The 18,790-nt window shown below is 53.6% G+C and overlaps 1 protein-coding gene across 23 annotated transcripts in view; it reads left to right on the forward strand.

Moving 5' to 3' along the window:
• LIMS2 (LIM zinc finger domain containing 2) overlaps positions 1–18,790 on the forward strand; it is a 58,434-nt gene that overhangs the window by 22,890 nt on the left and 16,754 nt on the right. For 6 of the 23 annotated variants that reach the window (XM_023622651.2, XM_070242291.1, XM_023622647.2 and 3 more), the window contains exon 2: positions 17,975–18,134. In XM_023622651.2, coding sequence (XP_023478419.1) covers positions 17,979–18,134 — 156 coding nt within the window. In that variant the 5' untranslated portion in view covers positions 17,975–17,978. Of the gene's footprint in view, positions 1–546; positions 1,248–1,277; positions 1,530–11,447; positions 11,973–12,241; positions 13,140–17,667; positions 17,840–17,974; positions 18,135–18,790 lie in introns of those variants that run through there. The other 17 variants (XM_070242284.1, XM_070242286.1, XM_070242283.1 and 14 more) reach the window with 17 other exon arrangements.

The following is an 18,790-nucleotide window of genomic DNA, read 5'->3' on the forward strand; positions in this document are numbered from 1 at the left end:
AAAACACAATTGCAAAAAGAACCAACAACTGCAGCGCGCTGGTTTCCAGATAAGAGCTGCTTAGGAACAGGTGCCTTTCCCAAGCTTATTTCTGTAGACGTAACCCTGTGTGTTACTATCAACTCATGTTTCTGAATTCCACTGTTAGTTTATTTTATTTCTGGGTTCCTACTTTGCCCCGTCATTTTTAGATGGTCTTTATCTGTTGCCAAGACTGGAAGTAATATGCTGTTCGTCGGGTTAACATGTGGGCTGCTCAGCCCTGGCCCACAGTATGACATTCCTGCTGCTTCCAATCAGGAGCTACCTTCTGCCGCCCAGCTAGGCAGGCCTGCTTTTAGGCAGAGTGAGGCTTTTTCGTTTTGATGATTGGTGAATAATTTCTCAGGATAGCTTCCCTGGATGGTGCTGTATCACGGGCACTCTCAGGGGCTCCTCGCTAGCTCGTGGACAGCCTCCGCGGAGAAAGGAGGAGCGGTGTCCTCCCCAGCTTCGCGTCTGCGTTTGCATTAGAAAGTAGCTTTTGCTCGGGTGGGGCTTGCTCACACACTTGGATGAAATGGCTATTTCCCCGGACAGCAATGGCCTGGCATCTAAGTTTGCAGAGTCAGGCTCGCGACTCAAAGGGACGCCGCTTGAGCTTGGCCTTCCTGGGGGCGGGAGGCGTGGAGTAGGGGTCCTCAGTGCTCTGGGAGGGAGTCCAGAAACATCTGCTGAGGAACTTGGGGCTTGGAGGCCGGCGGCCAGGCGGTCTCAGCGTCGCCCCTCCATCCGCCCATCCTCTCGTCCCGCAAGTGCTCGAGCGCCAGGGCGCCGGGCAGCGGAGGGCGGGCGGGGCGTCCCGGCGGGGCTGGGGGGCTCGTCCGCGTTTATTATAGCTTCACTCCCTTTAAAAGGAAAAGTATGCCCGGAATCCGGGGAGGTGGCGAGCGAAGCCGAGCGGGGAGGACGTGACCCGCAGGCCAAGCTCGGGTGTCCCCAGAGCTGGGGCGCGCTGGTGGCGGGGCTCATCCCCCCACGCGGACCCCACCCCTGCTCCCTACCCCCCCACTCGCGGCCGGGAACCCCCCTGCCCTCCACCTTGACCGCCCCCTCGCGGACTGGGCTGGGCGGCGGGCGGAGCCGTTCTTGGCCTTTTTTGGGCGTCTCCCTGCTCCGCGCCCCCGATCTGCTGGCGGGCGCCGCTGCGTCAGGGAGTACGGAGGCGACCCGACCCCGGTTCAGCGCACGGCCACCATGACGGGAAGGTAACAGCTCCCACCCTCGCCCCGGGCGGAGGGCGCCTGTGTGCGCGGGGCCGGGGCCGGGAGCGCCCCCTCCCCGCACCCACGCCCGCGCCCACGTCCGGCGCCCCGGGCCCGCGGCCGCGCTGGCTCCCGGGATGGCGGCGCTGTCCGCACGGGGTACCCCTGCCGCCGCACCGCCCACCCCCGCAAGATGGGGATGACTATCCCTAACTAAACGGCAAATCGGGGCTCAGAGGGCCAGGGGACTTGCTCAAGGTCACATGCCAACTAAAGGGCAAAGCGGTAAGATCCCGACTATCGGCTTCTACTGGCTTCTCTGCCCCCAGCTGTGTGCTCCTGGTGAGGCCTCACCTCTGGAGGCTTCTGTTTCTGTAGGCCGGGAATGGGAACAACGTTAGAAACGGTAAAGGGCCTGTGTGGGGTCTGGGCAGGACTGCCCGCAGGCATAGGCTGCACAGGGGTGGGGTGTTGGCAGGGTGCTCCCCAGGCCTGCTCTGGTCTTGGCTCTCAGGCCCCTTGTTGCCATTTCACAGATGAGGTAACTGAGACCATAGAGGCTGCGTGACTCATGAGGCCGGTCACATGTCCACCAGTGTCTGGCCAGTGTTGGCCTCTGCTGTCCTTTCTGGAACATAGCTGGGTCCAAGTACGTGACTCACGGCTGGGTAGGAGGGACTGGTCTCTGAGGCCCAGCCAGGGCCCTTCCAGCCAAGCTCCAGCAGGAGGATGCTGTCTTTCCTCACCCCTTGACTTGGGCGTGTGGGCCTGGGAGACCCTGTGGCTTTGCTGGGAAAAGGGACTTGGAGAGGCAGTCCCCAGGAATGGGGAGCAGCCACAGAGGGCAGGGTGATGGCCCACACCTGGGGGATGTGCGGGGTGGTCACCCAGCCCTCAAGGGCGTACTGCCTCTGATTGCTGTCGAGGCTGTGGCCTGAGTCTTAGGGCAGCCCCAGGAACCCAAAATAGCAGATACCCTGTCACCTAGAGAGTCCTGTGCTTCAAACGCAGTTTGCTTCCCACTCAGTCCTCCACCTGGCCTGGGTCTGTGACAAAACCAGCTCCCCCTGCCCATGGGTCCCCACCCTCAGAGCTTTCAAGGAAAAGAAGGGAGAGAGTGAAATGGGGACAGACCCGTGTTGAGTGGGGTGGGATGTGTGGGAGGTGGTTATTCAGGCAGCAAAGATTATCATCAGGCAGAGCCACAGGCCACCAGCTTCTGCTTTGCCAGCCAGCAGCTTCTGCCCTGACTCCCTGCAGGGAGTGAGGCCATCAGAGTCCTGGAGGCACCTCCGTTTGCTCAGCAGGGGTCCTCTCGCCCTTGGGTCTTTGGACCTTCCGTGGAGATGGAGGCCATTGGGTCAGCCGTCCGACAGCCCAGCAAGATAAGCTGGGAAGGCAGGCGGGTGGTGGGAGCAGGGGCCAGCCTGCCCTGGCTGCTGCAGGGGTCCAGCGGGCACCCTGAGCCTGAGAAATGCTGGTCATCAAATGGCACAGGGACCAGAGTGAGCCCTGGAAAACACTGAGTCGGGTTTTTCCTTGTAAAAGTAATGCTGCTCATCTTAGACAGTTAGGAAAAACCCAGGAACACAAAAAGGAAGAAAGCACCCCAGATTCCACTCCTCAGAGATGCCTTAGGAGCGTTTGGTGGCTTGCAGCGTCTCTCGTGGTGTCTGTTCCTGCTTGTTTGTTTCAGCAGCTGTGAGCAGAGGTTTACACTGGCCTTTGCAGCTTGCCGACCACGTGCAGGGTCAGTGCCGGGGCTGGCTGGCCTCCCCTCCATGCGCGGGCATTGGGGCCAGGCCGGCTGAGGACTGGACATCGACACAACCTTTGGGGTGGGGGGGATGTTCCTGCCCCAGAAGCCGTGGAGTTTCATTCTCACTGTTTTGTGCTTCCATGCCCTCTCACGTCCACTGCCCCACGGGACGCCAGGGCAGCTCTCACGCCTGGGCCCTGGCCCTCCCACGTGGGTAATCTTTGAAACAGCCCCTCGTCACACACCCCACGCACCTTCCGTGGCTCTCCCTGCAATGGCGTAAAGTCCTGGCTCTCCACAGGCCCGGAGCAGGCAAGACCAGAGGGAGGGCCGTGGGGAGCCCTGCAGTGGCCTGGAGCGACAGGCACATCTGAGTGCTGTGTAGAGAATGGGCTGCCGGGGAGGAGGTGGGGAAGGAGATAGTCAGGAGGCCAGCAACAAGGGACGCTCCTCCTCGGCAGCCACGGGCCTGGCGAAGAGGAGACAGACTCGGGCGATGCGGGAGGTGGAACCGGCAGGACTTGACCAAGAGGGTGGAACCCAGGAGGATGCCCAGTTTGTGGTGGCAGATGTGGGAGTGGACGCAGAGCTAGTTTGGGCCACGGAGAGTTTGGAGAGCTGTGGCCAGTCTAAGGGGAAACCCTGGGAGGCAGTCAGATGTGAGGGTCGGAAGCCCAGGAGAGGGCTGAGCTGGGGCCGGAGGGTAGATGAGGCCCCGCCTGCCTGCATACGGTTGCTTAGGGAGGGGGGTGCTGTGGGAAGAGCAGCTCAGCCCCGGCTGGCAGCCCAGTGACTCTGGACCCTAAAAACACCTGAATTTTTGCTCTAGCTGAAGGGACCTTTGGCATCACCGTTGTTCTACAGGGAGGATGTTAAGGCCCAGGCAGGTCACGCTCTGCCCAGGGCCCCGGCCTGACAGTGAGCAGCACTCCTCCAAATGGAGCCTGGGCCGCGACGCTCACAGCAGTGTGAGCTCAGTGGCTGGCCTGCTCCAGAGCGGAGTCTCACCCAGCACGTGACTGTCATCCCCTGAGGCCCCCATGTGCCAGAGCACAAGCTGGACCCACACTTGGCACAGTGTGGAGTGCGGCTGCTAGCACCCCTAGGCCACGGTGCTCTCAGCTGTGCTCCCCCTTCCTCAGGGGTTTGTCCAGCGGACCCCTCAGCAGAGCAGCCTGCTGAGGTGTAGTGAGGGTGGAGCTAGAGCCCTCAGGATGGCGCGTGGGGCTGTCATAGAGTCAAGGGTTTAAGCCAAGTGCGAAGTGGGTGACAAGTGATGCACAGTTGAGCCCTGAGCCCCAGCCTGGGTCAGGCTGGGCACTGCCCACGGCCCCTCAACTCCTCCTTTTCCCGCCGCTTCCGGTGTTGACTCCCGGTCTGATGGAGTGGAGTTCAGAGTACAGTGGGGGCTGGAGGCCCTGCCCAGCTCCACACAGTCAATACGCCCACCTGGGCTCACTTCAAGCCACCAACATGGCACTAACCGGTCTGCAAAACTCCTGAAAATTTAACCATCAGCCCTTGTGAGGGGGTCCAGCACGGGCCAGGCCTGCCACTCTGGGGAGGGCTTTCTGCGCACAGCGCTGTCCTGCCTCTCAGGTGGTGTTCTGCCGTCTGCTCCCATCTGTGCTGTGTGATTCCACACTCAGTCTTCATTTCCAGGCTGGGGGGAGGGGCAGAGGGAGGGGCCTTGACAGTCCTGTTTGTTTATTTTGATCTTTTGAATTTCTGATGACTATTTACTTGAGATGACCTAGTAAGATGAACATCTTCATAAGATATTTACACGAGGTCACTGTATCTTACTAAGATGAGGTTGCTGAATGCGTGTGTATAAAACCAAGTTGCGTCCACACTGATGCCTGAGTTTTAAAGTAAGAAAATAAGATCATTCAAAATCGAATTTCCTGTGGATGGGAAGGTTGGAGATGTCACTCATCTGAGACAGACAGAAGGGCCTGCGGAGTTGTCTTCGGCTTCTCAGCGAGGTTCAGTCTTGCCGGGGAAGCTGGCTCTGGGGGAGAGGCTGCGGTGGTGTCGCCAGCTGCCCCGGGGACGGTGCTCCCTGCGCAGCCACAGGGAGGCGGCCCTGCCTCACAGCTTAATGGCAGCTGCCCTGGCCTTTATCTGTGCCTCTAGTAAGCTTGTAGTTGCCTTCTTCACTATGTGTTTGTTTTTTAAAAATTTGAGATATAGTTCACATCCCATAAAATTCACTAACTTTGAGAGCACAATTCACTGGTTTTGAGTACATTGACTAGGTTGTGCAGCCATCAACACTAATTCCAGAACATTTTCATGACCCCCACAAGGAACTCCGTACCCGTTTGCAGTCCGTCCCCGTTCCCCACTCCCCTCGGCCCCTGGCAACCACTAATCTGCTTTCTGTCTCTATGGATTTGCCTCTTCTGGACATTTCCATAAATAGAACCATATGTATGTGGCCTTTTGTGCCTGGCTGCTTTCATTTAGCATTACATGTTCAAGGTTCATCCATGTTGTAGCATCAATCAGTACTTCATTCCTTTTTTTTGCTGAATAATATTCCATTTATGGATGTACCACCTTCTGCCTATGTGTTCATTCACGGTGGACATTTGAATTGTTTTCACTTTTATGAATAACGCTGCTGTGAACATTCTTATATATGTTTTCTACTCTCTTGAGCATATTTAAGAGTGAAATTGTTGGGTCACACGGTAACTCTGTGTTAAACTTTTTGAGAAATTGCCAAGCTGTTTTCCAAGTAACTGCACCCTTTTATGTTCCCACCAGGAATGTACGAGGGTTCCAATTTCTCCACATCCTCCCTAACACATATTATTGTCTGTTTTAGTGGGTGTGAAATGGTATCACATTGTGGTTTTGATTTTCCTTTCCCTAATGACTTGTGACATTGAACATCTTTTCGTGTGCTTATTGGCCATCTGTATGTCTTCTTTAGAGAAATATCTATTCAAGTGCGAGCCCATTTTTAAACTGAGTTGTCTTTTTATTGTTGGGTGTTGAATTCTTTATATATTCTGGGTACAAGACACTTATCAGATATATGATTTGCAAATATTTTCTCCTATTCTGTGGATTGTCTTTTAACTTTCTTGATAGTGTCCTTTCATGCACAAAAGTTTTAAATTTTGATGAAGTCCAATTTATCTATTTGTTCTTTGATTGCTTGAGTTTTTGGTGTCATTTCTAGGAAACTTATCTAATCCAAGGAATGAAGATTTACACCTGTTTTCTTCTATGAGTTTTATAGTTTTGAGTCTTACGTTTTAGTTTTCAATCCGTTGTGAGTCCAATTTTATATTTGGCCCACAGTAGGGGTTTAAAACCATTCTTTTGCCTCTGGCTATCCAGTAATTCTAGCATCATTTGTTGACAAAACTATTCTTTCCCCATTGAATTGTCTTAACAGTCTTGTCACAAATCACTTGGCCATGGATGTATGGGATTATTTCTGGACTCTCAATCCTATTCCATTGATGTATGTGTCAATCATACTGTTTTGAATACTGTAACTGTAGTAAGTTTTGAAATTGGGAAATGTGGGTCCTCTGACTTTGTTCTTTTTCTAGTTGTTTTGGTTATTCTGGGTCTCTTGCATTTCCATATGAATTATGGGATCAGCTTTCCTATTTCTGTGAAGAAGACAGTTGGAATTTTGATAAGGATCGTGTTGAATCTGCAGGTCAGTTTGGGAGGGGGAAAGGCATTGCCATCTTGACAATACTAAGTGTTTCAATCCGTGAACATGGGATGTCGTTCCATTTATTTAGATCTTTAATTTCTTTCAACAATGTTTTATAGTTTTCACCTTGTATAAATCTCACATTTCTTTGGTTACGTTGGTTCCTAAGTGTTTTATTCCTCTTGATGCTAGTGTAAATGGAATTGTTTTATTAATTTCATTTCCAGATTGCTTATTGCTGGTGACTTTTTTGTATTGATCTTTCATCCTGCAACCTTGCTGACCTCATTTCCTAGCTGTAACAGGTTTCTTGGGGGTAGTGGTTCTTTAGGGTTTTCTCTATAAGAGTACGTGATATGCAAATAGAGTTTTACTTCTTCCTTTCCGATATGGATACCTTTTATCTCCTTTTCTTTCCTAACTCTCCTCACTGGAACCTCCAGTGCAATGTTGAAAAGAAATGGCAAGACTGGGAGTCCTTGTTTTGCTCCTGACCTTACAGGAAAGCTTCCAGTCTTTACCATTAAGTAATATTAGCTCTGGGTTTTTATCAGGTTGAAGAAGTTTCCTTCTATTCCTAGTTTGCTTAGTGTTTTTTTTTTAATCATCAAAGGATGTTGGATCTTGTCAAGTGCGTTCTCTGCATTTTTTGTGGTGTTTTCCCTTTATTCTATGGATATGGTGTATATTACATTGATTTTTGGATGTTAGACCAACCTTATATTCCTGGGATAAATCCCATTTGGTCATGACGTATAATACTTTTTATAGGCTGCTACGTTCAGTTTTGTTGAGGATATTTGCACCTATGTTCATAAGGGATATTGATCTGTATTTTTCTTGTGATATCTTTGTCTGGTTTTGGTACCAGGGTAATACTGGCCTCATTGAATAAGTTGGGAAGTGTTCCTTTCTGGTTGACCTTTGAGGAAGATTTTGTGAAGGGTTGGTGTTAATTCCACTTAAATATTTGGTAGAATTCACCAACAAAACCTTCTGGTCTTAGGCTCTTCACTGTGAGAAGTGTTTTGTTTAATAAGTCGGTCTCTTTACTTGTTTCAGGTCTATTTGGATTTCTTATTTTTGTTGAGTCAGTTTTGGTAGTTTGTCTTTCTAGGTATTTGTCCATTTCAACTAGGTTATTTAGTTTGCTGGCATACAATTGCTTATGGTATTCCCTTACAATCCTTTAAATTTCTCTAACTTTAGTCCCTTTTTTCATTCCTGGTTTTAGTCATTTGAGTGTTCTCTATTTTTCTTGCTAAAGGTTTGTTAGTTTTGTTGATCTTATCAAAGAACCAACTTTTGGTTTTCTTCATTTTCTCTATTTTTTTCTAATCTTCCTTTCATTTATTTCTGTTTTAATCTTTATTATTTCCTCCCTTATACTTGCATTAAGTTTAGTTTACTCATCTGTTCCTAGTTTCTTTCTTTCTTTTTTTTTTTTGAGGAAGACTAGCCCTGAGCTAACATCCACCGCCAATCCTCCTCTTTTTTGCCGAGGAAGATTGTCACTGAGCTAACATCTGTGCCCATCTTCCTCTATTTTGTATGTTGGATGCCTGCCACAGCATGGCTTTATAAGCAGTGTGTAGGTCTGCGCCTGGGATCCAAACCTGCAAACCCCGGGCCGCTGAAGCAGAGTGCCGGAACTTAACTGCTATGCCACTGGGCTGGCCCCCGTTCCTAGTTTCTTAAAGTGGAAGTTCAAGTCATTGATTTGAGGTCTTTCTTCTTTTTTAATGTCGGCATTTACAGCCATAAACTTCCCTCTGGGCACTGCCTAAGCTGCATCCCGTATTTGGTGTGTGTGTTTTCACTTCATTCATCTCAAAGTGCTTTCTAAATTCCCTTGTTTTCTTCTTTGACTCATTGGTTCTTTAGCAGTGTGTTGTTTAATTTCCACATATTTGTGAATTTCCTAAATTTCCCTCTATTATTGATTTGTAATTTTATTCCATTGTGGCTTGAGAAAATGCTTTCTATGATCTCAGTCCTTTTAAATTTATTGAGGTTTGTTTTATGCCCTAACATATGGTCTATCCTGGAGAATGTTCCATGTGCACTTGAGAAGGAGGTATATTCTGCTATTGTTGGGTAGAGTGTTCTATAGATGTTTTTCATGTCTAGTTGGTTTATGGTGTTGTTCATGCCTTCTGTATCCTTGCTTAGCTTTTGTATAATGGTCTATGCATTATTGAAAGTGGAGTATTGAAGTTTCCTACTATTATTGTTAAACTGTTTATTTTTCTCTCAATTCTGTCAATTTTTGCTTCAGGTATTTGGGGCTCTGTTGTTAGGTGCGTATATGTTTATGCTTGTTATTTCTTTTTGATGGATCTTTTGTCATCATAAAATGTCCTTTTTTGCTCTTGTAACAATTTTTGTCTTAAATTCTATTTTGTCTGATATTAGTATAGCCATTCCAGTTCTCATCTGGTTGATGTTTGTATGGTATATCTTTTTCATCCTTTTATTTTCAAACTATTTGTGTTTTTGAATGTAAGATGAATCTCTTGTAGAAAGCATATAATTAGATCATGTTCTAAAAAAATCCATTTGTTAATCTCTGACTTTTAATTGCAGACTTTAATCCATTTACATTTAATGTAATTACTGATAAGATAGGGTTTACATCTCCCATTTACTCTCTTTAAAATATATTTTATGTCATTTTGTTTCTCATTTCCTACACTATTGCCTTATTTTGTGTTAAACTATTTTGTTATGCAGTTGTCTTTAAATCAGTTGGGAAAAAATGATTTAGAAGCAAAAAAATACATTTATGTTTTTATATTTGTCTATATAGTTACTTTTACTATACAAAGGTAAATATACTTCACTGCTCTTTATTTCTTCACGGAGATTCAAATTATTGTCTAGTGTCCTTTCACTTCATCCTGATGCACTCTCTTTAGTATTTCTTTTCAACTCTAGAATTTCTATTTGGTCCCATTTTATGATTTCTATCTTTTTATTGATATGTTCCATGTAGTGAGACATCATTCTCATACTTTCCTCCAGGTTTTTAGACATGGTTTCCTTTAGTTCTTTGAACATATTTAAAATGGCTGACTTAAAGCCTGTCTAGTAAGCCTAACATTTGGGCTTCCTCAGGGACAGTTTCTGTTGAGTACTTTTGTTTCTGTGTATGGGTCATACTTTTTTGTTTCTTTTCATGTCTAATAAATTTTTGCTGAGAAAGAATTCATTTCAAATACTGTAATGTGGCAACACTGGAACTCAGATGCTCCCCAGTCCCCGGGGTTTGTGGTTCCTGCTTGCTGTCTGTCTTAGTGACTTTTCTGCAGTCATTCTTTAAAGTATGTATCTCTGTCACTCGTGACCACTGAAGTCTCTGCTTGGTAGTTTATGGGCAGCTAATGACTGAACAGAGATTTCCTTGAATGCCTGAGAGCAGTAAGTCTGTCAGCCTTTGCTGAGGGCACTGCGTGTGTGCGGGGGCACACCATCAGCTCTCAGCCAGGCAGCCGACAGCTCTGCCATGGCCTTCCCCTCCGCCTGCTCAGAGCCTGAAGGTCAGCCAGACTGAGGGCTTGGGGCCTTCTCAGGCCTTTCCTGAGTGTGCATGAGCCCTGGGCATGTGCACGGCCTTCTAGATTCCCAGGAATGTGTCGATTTTTTTCAAAGCCCCTAAGGACAGCTCATTCCTCAGCTTTCCTTTTACGCTTTTTGGTTAGTCTATCACCCTACCTGTCATCCACTGCCTGTGGTAATGGCAGCTATGATATCATAGGCAGCTATGATGTAACCCACTTGAAAACACTCCCCAAGAGAGGCTTTTAGCCCTGGGTATGTGTGAGTGAGGTCACATAAAGACAAGCCTTTCAAATGGGGTCTTCCCAGGTCAGGTCCAGCAAGAACTCCTGCGTGGGAATGAAGCTTTGGAAGAGCTCCAGCCCTGTCTGCTCCCTTATTCCTGGGGATTTGGGTGGTTGTTTTTCAAGGCAGCCATGGAGTTAGGGAACAGGGATTAGAGACTAGCATAAGTTAAAACACCACAAAGCTCACTGTTCTTACTGAGATTCAACTGTTTTGCTTGACCAAATGCTCCCTGGGTTACTGCAAATCTTTGGTTAAGTTACAGAGTTCTGAAAAACTCTGACAATTTTGGCTATTTTTTCATTGCTTTTATGGAGGGACAAACGTTCAGAGATTCTTTCTCTACCATTTTTGCTGACATCCTTCTTTCTGAGTTTTTGCAACTGTGTCCTCTGGAGCCAGAGTGCTGGCTGAGGAGCCCAGCATGGCCCAACCCCACCCCTGCAAGACAGGCTGCAGAACTGGGCGGGTGGGCTGGGGGAAGGCTGTGCAAAGACTGGGGACTTGGGCTCAACCAGACTGGGAGCCTTTCTCAGTTTCCAGGCCCCGGTGCTCCCTTTTACAGTAAATATTTGTTAGGTTGGTTAGTGCCTGGTAAACTTGGGCTTGAACTTCATTTACCAATTATGCTGTACAAGTGCTTGTGGCTGTGGCCTCTTTCCCGGGCCTGTCTGCAATCGTGGAAGCCCTAAATAGATGTTCCCTCCTTAAACGAAGCTGTGAGAGTTCTGGGCTCTAGAGTTCAGGATTTCCACATGGGAGGGCTGGGTGGGGGCTGGTAAAAGGGGCCTGGGCCCCAGGGCAGTAACTTGAAGCGCTGTAACCAAAGCTTCTACGTAAGCATTCAGCCATCCCTATCAGGGGGTGGGAGGTGATCCTGGTACTTGTCGCCTCCTCCAGGCTCAGCCTCTCTATGCCCTTTAGGCCCTGGGGCCCCCTCTAAGAAAATATTTGTTGAATTGATCAGTGCCTGCTACCTTTGGAATTGAGCTATGTTTACAAAGTATATTGCACTCAATGCTTGTCCTCATATGGCTCTGTTCTGGGGCTGACCCCCAGGTGGTTAATAAGTACTTCCTCATGTTTGGATTTGCTGGATGAGGTATGTTCCTCGGTGTGGGCCCGGCGGCATCCGAGTGCCAGTGGATCCCGTCCCAGGTTTCCTCCGTCCTGGTGTAGGAGGACCAGCGCCTTGCTGGCTGGGAGGACGGCCACCGTCTCTTTCTTTTGAAAGGCAGAGGAGGAGGATGCTCACGCTTTCTGACTTACTAGAAAGCCTTTTCAGGGAAATGCAATCAGTGTTAAAGATTTCTGTGAGTGCTCTGGATCCTTATTTCGTTGCTGACCGTGGTGCCCGCTCGGCTAGCAGTGGCTAGAGTTCAGATGCTGACCTGGGGTGTTTGCACATGGATCGCAGTAACCCTGCCAGTCTTTGTAGGTAAAAATGCTTGTGAAGTGGTGCCTTCCGGGTGGTCTTCCACCAGATCCTGCTGCTTCTGCTCTCCCTGATCAGCGGGGGACCACCTGTTCTCTGAGTTTGGACAGCCCAGACCTCTTTTGGGTGCTTGGCTATTTGTTGGCCAGATCCAGGGAACCAGGGCTGCCCTGGTCTGGGTCTCCTTGGTGGCATTTGTGGCCGCAGGCTCTCTGGGAAGGGAACAGGCAGAATGTGGGCATGTGTGGGTCTCTCTCATCAGCTTTTAACAGTTTGCAGGATTCCTAAACTGGCAGTCCGGTACTGCCCTCCTCAGCTGTGCCGTCATCAGCTTGTCCGGGGGCTTTCCTCGCAGGCTCCGGGCAGCCTGGGATCTCCAGGCATCCTGCCCTGTCACTCTGGACCTCACCTCAGTGCTGTTTGGGATCCTCCCAGCGGATCTCCTCCCCAGCCTGGACCCAGCCCTGCCAGCCTCAGCTTTCACTGTGCTGCCCCCGCGGTGTGAACAATATCCTTTCTATTTGGACTTGACTCTGCTGCCCTTTGGAGATCGCAGTGTGTAACGTGAGCTCCTGTGCAGAGCCGGTGGGGGAGAGGCGCCCCCTGCACGCCGGCCGCCCCGTCGCGGAGTCTGGCCCCGGTGGCGGCCCGTCGCTCGGCAGCCTCTGCCCTCCGCGGCCGGGGGTCCCCCAGCGGGCCGCCCCTCCACGACGCCATGGCCACCCGGCTGGGTGCGCTCGCCGCGTCGGGGCTGTACCGGCGGCGCCAGCACCGGCAGAGCCCGCCGCCTGCCGTCCCCGGGTAGGTGGCCAGGGGCAGGGCGGGGCGGCGCGGGACAATGGCCGGAAGCTGCAGCTGCAGGCCTTTCCTCGGACACCCTGCCTGACCCTTCCGACGGCGAAGGGCCTGGCCACCCTGGGCGTCCGCACAGCTCCTGGGTTGGCCGCAAGGGTTGGGGGAGGGCACCACTTAATCCAGCTGGGTTTGATCAACGTTCTTGGGCAGGGTGCTGAGGATGGGGTGTTCCAGATAAGTTGTCCTATGTAGCCCCCATTACTGCTTTCAGACTTGGATCATTTTATTGCACTTTGTAGATGAGCAGACAGCGTGGTCCAGGACCCTGCTGGACATCACCCATCCAAAAAATGGCCACGCTGTAACTTGACTCAGGTGGGACTGACTCTAGAGCCTGGACTGCTTTATCCTCTGCAGAACTGCAGGTGTAGACAAGTGATGACTGCTTCATTTGGGCTGGAAGGAGCCTGTGGGGTTCAGGGTGGACCCCGGGGACTCTCCAAGGATGAGTTAGTCTTGCATGGGGAGGGTGTAAGGGGGCACGTGGATGGTGATGGAGACCCTGATGTGGGGGTCAGGGGCTGGGGGGCACTCCTGGACATGAGTTTGCAGTGCCCCTGGGGCCATCTGGATGGAAACTCCAGTAGAAAGTTGGGGAGAGAGAGCAATGAGGGTTGTGGGCTTGGCATGGAAGTGACAGGCGGGGCCCCAGAGGAGGAGCGGGGAGGGACAGTGGGAGAGGACGCTGAGCTTGGGAGGAGGGGTGGTGAGCCAGGGAGGAGCCGGAGCAGCAGGGCAGAGGGGAGGATGGGGAGGAAAGGAGGTCCAGGGCTAATGCTCTGCAGGAAGAGGACAACCTGCTCTGTGCTCACGGTGTCCTGTGGTTAGGGCAGCCTTCGGGAGGGGTGGTGGGGACTGAGCCCTCGCAGGTGTCTGGGGCTAAGAATGTTGCCAGGGGAGGGTGTCGGGTGGGGAGTGGGGAACAGAGGCTGCAGCACAAGGCCATGGCCAGGACACCAGGAGGGCACACTGCACGGCACCGAGGTTGGCCTCAGGAAGTCCCGCGCCTGCACGCACATGTGTTTGTACACAGCTCGGCTTATTCTGCTGTGAACTTCTGGCCAGCTCTCTGCTGTCCGTGTGTTGTGTGTAACATGCGGAGCAAGGGGGAGGGCTGGGGCTTCGGGACAAGCTCTGTGGTGTCCCTCAGGCTCCACACAGACTTGTAACATGTCTCTGATGGTGGAAAAGCCTTGTGTGTAGCAGCTCAAGGCAGCACGTCAATTCTCTAGTGTCCTCAAGGCTGGGTGTGGGACTGGCTTTGTCCGTTCCTCTTTCCTGTGTCGGCCAGATACCACCTGCTGCTGGCCTCTGACTGGCCTCATGAGGGAGGACCTGGGGAGCCCCAGGCCATGCAGGGGCAGCTGCCACTCAAGCTGTGGAGGCCATGCTGCAGTGGGACCCCTTCTCCCCACCCTGGAACGGTGCCTGTCACAGTGTGGATGCTCCGTCCCGAGCTGGTGGGTGAAGGAGGGGAGGAGTGCTCCTGGCTGTGTTGTGGAGCGGTTATGGGCTGTGCTCGCAGGGGTCACCTCACTTCACCCTCCCCACAATCCCTGGAGGGGCTGTTGCCGGCCCGTTTTACAGATGAGGAGGTCGAGGTTCACAGAGTCCTCTGCTGCAGGCCCCGCAGCCAGGGCTGCAGCCGGTGCCGTCTGCCCTGGAGCACACGCATTCACTGCCTAGTGCCCAGGCTGACATGGCATTGGTGACACTGACTCATCCTCAGGTGTGGACAGACCCTTGTGGCCAGCCCCTCCCTGCTCTCAGGCCCCCGGGTGAGTGGGAGGCTAGAGTGGGGGAAGGTCTGGGGTTGTTGACAAAACAGTCTTGAATGGCGGTGCCTGTATGATGCTACCAGGAGCTGAGGGACAGGAGACAGCATAGGTCCAATCCTGTGTGACCCTCAGCAGATCACTGACCCTCTCTGTGCTTCAATTTCCTTATCTGGAACTGTCAACCTTTCCTCACAAGGACCTGGCACAGAAAGGGCTCCCCTACCCCACCCCAGGCTAACAGTCACTGTAAAGCTCAGTGACATCTTGCAACAATTGGCTGTGTTGGCTGACAAGATTGAGAGTGTTCTGGGGTGCTGGGGAGAGTTGGAGAAGGGGTGCAGGACGATGCCCTCTCCCCAGCTCTCGGGTTTGGCTTCTAGGCGGCTGGGCGTGCCTGGGTTGTTTGAGTGCTGTTCCGCTGGGGCAGGGTGGCGGCGTCCCCTGGGGATCACTGGGCGGGTTCTGTGCTCCTCACTCTTGACCGGAATGTGTGAAGGAGGGTGAGGAATGTCCATGTCTCCACCCTTTCGGGGAGCGCCGGCAGGCTTCAGGCCTTCCCCTGGACTGGGCCTGGGGCACTCTGGAAGGCCCCCAGAGTTGCCAGAAAACAACAGCTCTCTTTCTCCGGCACTCAGCCTGCCTGGCCCTGCGCTCAACGTGCAGTGTGCCCTGCGAGCTTCTCTTCAGCGCTGCGAGGCGGCCACTGTTACTCCAGCAACCTCTTTGCAGATGAGCAAGTGAGGCCTAGAGGAGCTGGCACCTGCTTCCAGGTCCCACAGCAGGTGGCTGGGGTCATCGGGACCCAAACGTGTGGGCTGAGCCCAGAGCCCTGCGTGCCGGCCAGCGCCTCCTGTGGAACCGGCAGGCCTTCTCCCTGGTCGTGCTGTGCTGCAGTTGTTGGGCACATTTGCACGTCTGTCCATCCTCTGTCCTGGGCCCGTGGGTTGGAGTGGGGTCTGTGTCCCTGAGCAGGGTGGCGTGAGGATGTGGCCACAGAAGTGCCGTTGGAGGTGCTGCTGCCCGAGACTTGGGCTGGGGCCGCCAGTGGGTGCGGGAGGGAGGTGGTCACCCCCACACCCTAGCCGCACGTGCCTGGGCTTGTGTGAGGTATGTAGGGGACAGAATCCTTGACCTGAGACGCCCAGGGACCCAGCCAGGACACTAGACACAGACCAGTTGAGGGCCAGCCCTGTTGTCAGGGGCGGGCCGCTGTGGTGACAGTGTGCAGACGCAGTCCTTGAGCGTCAGCCCTGGGCCCTGGCCGGCTCTGGGGGAGCAGACGGCAGAGGGGCGTGCTGGCGCTCCCTCGGTCAGGCCCCAGGGTCTGGGTGGGAGGAGCCATCCGAAAGCCTCAGCCTGGACTTGAGTCCTGTTTTGACTTTGTTTTCTGGGTCCTTTGAGTAGGAAATTCCAGACCCAGAGTCATGGGATTTCCTGTTTATTTCTGGCTTCTCCAGGACCCACAAGGTCTTGATCACGGCCAGGCGCTGGAACTTCCTCCCTGACACCTTGGCTGTCTATTTTGGGAGGACAAGGCCTGCAGGTTCGCAGTGGTGTCAGGGCAGGCGTCCACGCCCGTTCTGATGGAGTCCCGCCCAGCCCTCCCTGACGGGAGGTCTCTGCCCTGTCCAGCCGCCCTGTGAGACCCGCGGGAGCATGGGCGTGGCTGCTGCACGCAGAGCCTGCTTTTTGTCTGGGCCCTGCCGACTCCTGCAGCAGCCCTGCCTGAGACCCACTGTCTACAGCGCCCCCCGGCCTCTCCCGCCTCCTGGGCTCATCCTCCCGGGACCCTTGTTCCCAGGGATTGACAGCTGAGCACCCCTGCGTGAGCTTCAGTCTCAAGAGCTCTTCTCCTAGTGCTGCGGCACCAGGCTGGAATGGTGTTCTCAAAGTGGACAGCTCGTGTTGTGCCACTCCCTGTGTCCACGTGACATTGCCACCACATCACACCCCTCCCCGCTGAGCCCGACCATCCTTCTTTGCCCAGCTTTCCAGGCCGCCACCCCAAGCTGTCAGAGTTGACGCTTGAGACAAACCTGTTTGCCACCCTTGTGGCGAAAGGCCTGGGCATCGGGGTGCTGGCAGGCCATGGTTGGGCTGTTGAGGGGGACATGGCTCCTCCTGCGAGCCTGGCTGCGGTCAGCACGGGCCTGGCCCAGCGTGAGGACCTTCCCCTGTTGCTCGGTGTGGATTCCGCCCCTCCCAGAAGGAAGCCTGCCGCTCACCCGGGGAAGGCGGTTGCTGCCGTGGGTGGGGAGACTTGCTGCCTGCCTTGCTCCCATCGCAAAGATCTGTGCTCTCACTTCTCCGTGGTAGGGTTACACGCTTTTCGGGGCAGGTGGTTTGAAACTAACTCATGGTGCAGGAGAAAGAGCCGTTGACGTCTGACGAGTCTGGGTTCAGATCGGGAGTCTGTCGTCTGTGTGTGAGCTGGGGCCGCCTTTCTGAGCCTCAGGTCTCATCTGGAAGGCAGGGTTGCCCCGGCGGTTAAATGAGAGCGTGAATACAGAGCTGCTCACTGTGCCTTTGTGATGTTCTATACCCGAGGCACTCTCTGGTTCCTGAGAAGGGGCGAGAGGAGGCCCAAGGTGGCCACTGACACCCCCAGAGATGGCTTAGCACAATGAAGACTGAGCAGCCTAGGACCAAGTCAGTCACACTGAAAAAGGGGCCAGGCACTGTGCTGAGGGTTACGTGTGTCCCTCACCTCACCAGCCCAGCCCATTGCTGCAGTGGAGATTATGGCCCTTCAACCGCTGGGAGCCTGGGCCTGGAGAGCGAGGGACGGCCCCGGCTGCACGGGGACTGAGCGCACCCAGCTGGAGCCCGACTGGTCTGACCGGCGTGTGCCTGCTTGTGGCCCGGCCTGTGTCTGACCGTCCTTGGAAGTGCACTGGGGCTGCAGCGCCTGGTGGGAAGATGGGAGCTTGAGTCGGGAGGAGGGTTGGTTTCTAATCTGGGCTTTGCCTCCAACCACAGTGGCCCTTGGGAAGGTCACTCCCTCCCTCCGGGCCTCGGCTTATCCATCTGTAAAATGGAGGTGTTGCATTGGCCTTCCAGGGTCGTCCTCCGGGAGCACATGCTGCAGCTGGCACGTGCTGGCGCGTATCGTGTCCATGGCACAGAGTCGCTGCAGGGATGTGTGGGCAGCCGTGCAGGGGGACCCAAGCTGGTGCCAGGCAGCTCGGCCCTGCCTGTGTGTCGCTGCATCCCCACAGTGCCACGGCCACCCTCGGGGTGAGGAGAGCGATTTTCCTTGCCCTGGAAAGCATTTTAACTTTGTAAGGAGGGGCGTGTCCGCTCGTGTGCAGCCCTCACGCTTGCTCGCCTTGGCCCTGCCCCATCCTGAGCGTCCCGTTCCTTCTCCCGCAGCAACATGTCCAACGCCTTGGCCAATGCAGTGTGCCAGCGCTGCCAGGCGCGCTTCGCTCCCGCTGAGCGCATCGTCAACAGCAACGGAGAGCTGTACCACGAGCAATGCTTCGTGTGCGCCCAGTGCTTCCGGCCGTTCCCCGAGGGGCTCTTCTACGAGGTGAGGATGCTCCCGGGACCCTTGGCCGGCTGCCTTCTCGGAGCCCGAGCCCCTGACCCAGCTCAGAGCCTGTCCTCTAGGAGCCTGTGGGCCAGGCCCCACCCGGGTCCTGACCAGTGGCTGATGGCGTGGCTGTGCCAGGCCTTGAGCTGAGTGGTGCTCCTGCCAGCACCAGACCTTGCTTGCCATACCTTGTGAGCTCACCCCTCACCTGTGAGATGTGAACAGTGCTGCCTGGTGGCCGTGGGTGCTGAAGGAGAGTCACTGGTCTCCCAGGCCCTCTGGGCCAACACCCTGCCCTGGTGGCACTTGGGGAGGACAGTAAACACAGTAAATATAAGGTATATCAGATGGTGCTAAGTGCTCTGGTTATAAGGAATCTTGGTCGGGGGGAAGGGTGGGTGGTCAGGGACGGTAACGTTTGAGCAGACCTGAGGGAGGTGAGGGAGCCATGCACACCTTTGCAGGAAGAACACTCACCACACAGCCAGTGCAAAGGTCCTGAGGTTGGAGCGTGCAGGGTATTTGAGGAGCTGTGGGCGGCCGGTGTGATGTAAGCAGAGGAAAGGAGAAGGAGCAGCAGGAGATGAGGGCAGGGAGGCAGATTTTGTTTGGCCCCGCGGGCCTTTGTGGGGCCTTAGGGTTCCACTCCGGGA

Source organism: Equus caballus, chromosome 18, assembly GCF_041296265.1.
Source record: "Equus caballus isolate H_3958 breed thoroughbred chromosome 18, TB-T2T, whole genome shotgun sequence".
NCBI classification, from domain to species: domain Eukaryota; kingdom Metazoa; phylum Chordata; class Mammalia; order Perissodactyla; family Equidae; genus Equus; species Equus caballus.